At 63.3% G+C, this 2,158-nt stretch overlaps 1 protein-coding gene across 1 annotated transcript in view; it reads left to right on the forward strand.

Moving 5' to 3' along the window:
* Positions 1 to 2,158, forward strand: part of ROGDI (rogdi atypical leucine zipper) — a gene marked incomplete at its 5' end in the record, with an annotated part of 11,627 nt that continues 9,469 nt past the window's right edge. Inside the window, 4 exon segments of the mRNA XM_014589147.1 lie at positions 1 to 20; positions 858 to 940; positions 1,091 to 1,145; positions 1,752 to 1,832. Coding sequence (XP_014444633.1) covers positions 1 to 20; positions 858 to 940; positions 1,091 to 1,145; positions 1,752 to 1,832 — 239 coding nt within the window.

The raw sequence follows: 2,158 nt of genomic DNA on the forward strand, positions 1-2,158 counted from the left end.
AGCTGCAGGACATCCTCAAGGTAAGGCGACTTGCCGCCCGCCCCACCACCTGCGACCCGGCCTCGGCCTCTGCCTGGCGCGCCGACCCCTTCCTCTCTCGCGCGGCAGCTCCCACCAGTCACCCGGCGGCTGCGTCCGAGCTCCTGCTGTTCAGACCAGGTCCGCTCCTAGGTGGTGAACTCTAGCCCGGGATACGAGCACTGTTACCCTAAGCACACGAGCAGCTGTGGGCGCAGGGGGCTCCGAATCCTGAAAAGGGGCTCAGGAGGGGCCTGGGATTTGCCCCAGGGCTCGGCCGACCTTGGCTGGGCTTGGGTGGGTTGGACGACGTTTAATCTGAGAGCCTGAGCCCTGTTTCTCCCTAGCAGTGTGACTGATCTCAGGCAAGTTCTTCCACCTCTCTGGGCCTCCCTTTCCTCATTTGCAAACTGGAGATGGTAGTGCCCCCCTCCAGGGCTGTGGTGGCTCTGACTCTGAAATCCCTCCACTGCAGTGCCTGGTGTGGCCCAGAATTGTGGGTTACCATGACTACTGCTCCCAGAAATCCTGCCCCCTCCATGCCAGCACCTCACTAAACGGGAGCCCCTGAGCCCTTGAGTCTGTTCCAAATCCCTGGCTGGACACACCGTAGGCACTAGGAATTTGGAATGAGTAGGCACCAAACTCAGCCCCTGAGCCTCAGGCTGGGGAGAGGCCCTGGAGGCTTGGGTAGGCCTACTGTGCCCCCCACCAAGCCCAGGTGCCAGGTGAGGAGAGCCCACCTTGGTCCTCCCAGCCCACCTGGAAATGGAGGGAATTCTGGAAGGAGCACTGGGCGGGCCTCGCCTGAGCCTCACTCAGCTCCCTCCACTCTGCAGGAGGCCTCTCTCCGCTTCACTCTGCCGGGCTCGGGCACTGAGGGGCCAACCAAGCAGGAGAACTTCGTCCTGGGCAGCTGTGGGTGAGCCTGGGCTGCATGAACCAGGACTGGGCTCCTGAGTCGCAGGCGGTGGGGGAGCAGCGTGGTTCCTTCTCGGGCTGCCAGAGCAGCAGCTCAGAGGGCCAGCAGTGTGGGGGCAGGAGGTGCTGTTCTGACCTCCGCATGTTACAGCACAGACCAGGTGAAGGGTGTGCTGACTCTGCAAGGCGACGCCCTCAGCCAGGCGGTGAGTGCCCCAGCCTCCCCCTCCCATCCTGCCTGGGTGGGGGTCCACCACCAGCCAACTGCATGACTCTGGGGAAGACCCTTGACCTCTCTGGGCCTCAGTTCCCTCATTTGTGAAATGACAGCAACCCCCAGATCTGTGTGGTTTGGCGTGCGGGTCCAGTGAGAGGCGTGGGAAGGGCTGCTCTGCGCTCGGCTCACCAGGGGTCTGGGCCCAATGAAGCATGGGCACTGGCAGGAGCAGGCTGGCCCCAGGTCCTCGCTGACTCACCAGCCTCAGAGCTCCAGTCTGGCCCGACCCTGGGCCCGGGACCGAGGTGCAGGAGGGCCTCTCCTCCACAGCCGAGCGCACTGCCTGCCACCACACCACCACCTTCCTCTCTCCCTTCCCCTTTCTCCCCTTTTCCCTTTCGTTTCTTTGCGGCTCCCCTTGAGCTTGACTTCCTGTTTCCTGACCACACTGTCCACCCTGCAAATACCACAGTGTTGGGAGGCCCTCTGCCCCGTGGGCAGCTGAGGTCTGCCACCCCTCACCTCTGCCCTGGCTTGAGGGCTCTGGGTGACCGGAAGCAGGAGGTGATTCGTAGCTCACGCTCCCACTCGGCAGGATGTGAACCTGAAGATGCCCCGCAACAACCAGCTGCTGCATTTCGCCTTCCGTGAGGACAAACAATGGAAGCTGCAGCAGGTGACCTGCCCTGTCCCATCAGCACAGGGCAGGAATGAACAGCCAGGGCGCCGAGGCCTCCTCCTGGCTGGCCTCCGTGAAGAGGGACTGGCCTCGGGGATTGTGGCCACAGCAAGCCTGGGAGATGGTTTCCTAGCAATGTGCTGGGGTGGGGCGGGGACATCCCCACAGCAGCCAGCAGAGTCTCCCTACTCGTCCCTTCCCAGCCCAGAGCCCCTAAGGGCTTCCAGTGGCTCCTGGGACAAAGCCCAGGCTCCCCACCACCCCTAAGCTGTCCATAGGCCTCTTCCCAGTCACCTCTGCTCTGGTTAGTCTACACCTCGGGG

This window comes from Tupaia chinensis, unplaced genomic scaffold, assembly GCF_000334495.1.
Source record: "Tupaia chinensis unplaced genomic scaffold, TupChi_1.0 Scaffold000042_2, whole genome shotgun sequence".
In the NCBI taxonomy this organism is placed as follows: Eukaryota; Metazoa; Chordata; class Mammalia; order Scandentia; family Tupaiidae; genus Tupaia; species Tupaia belangeri.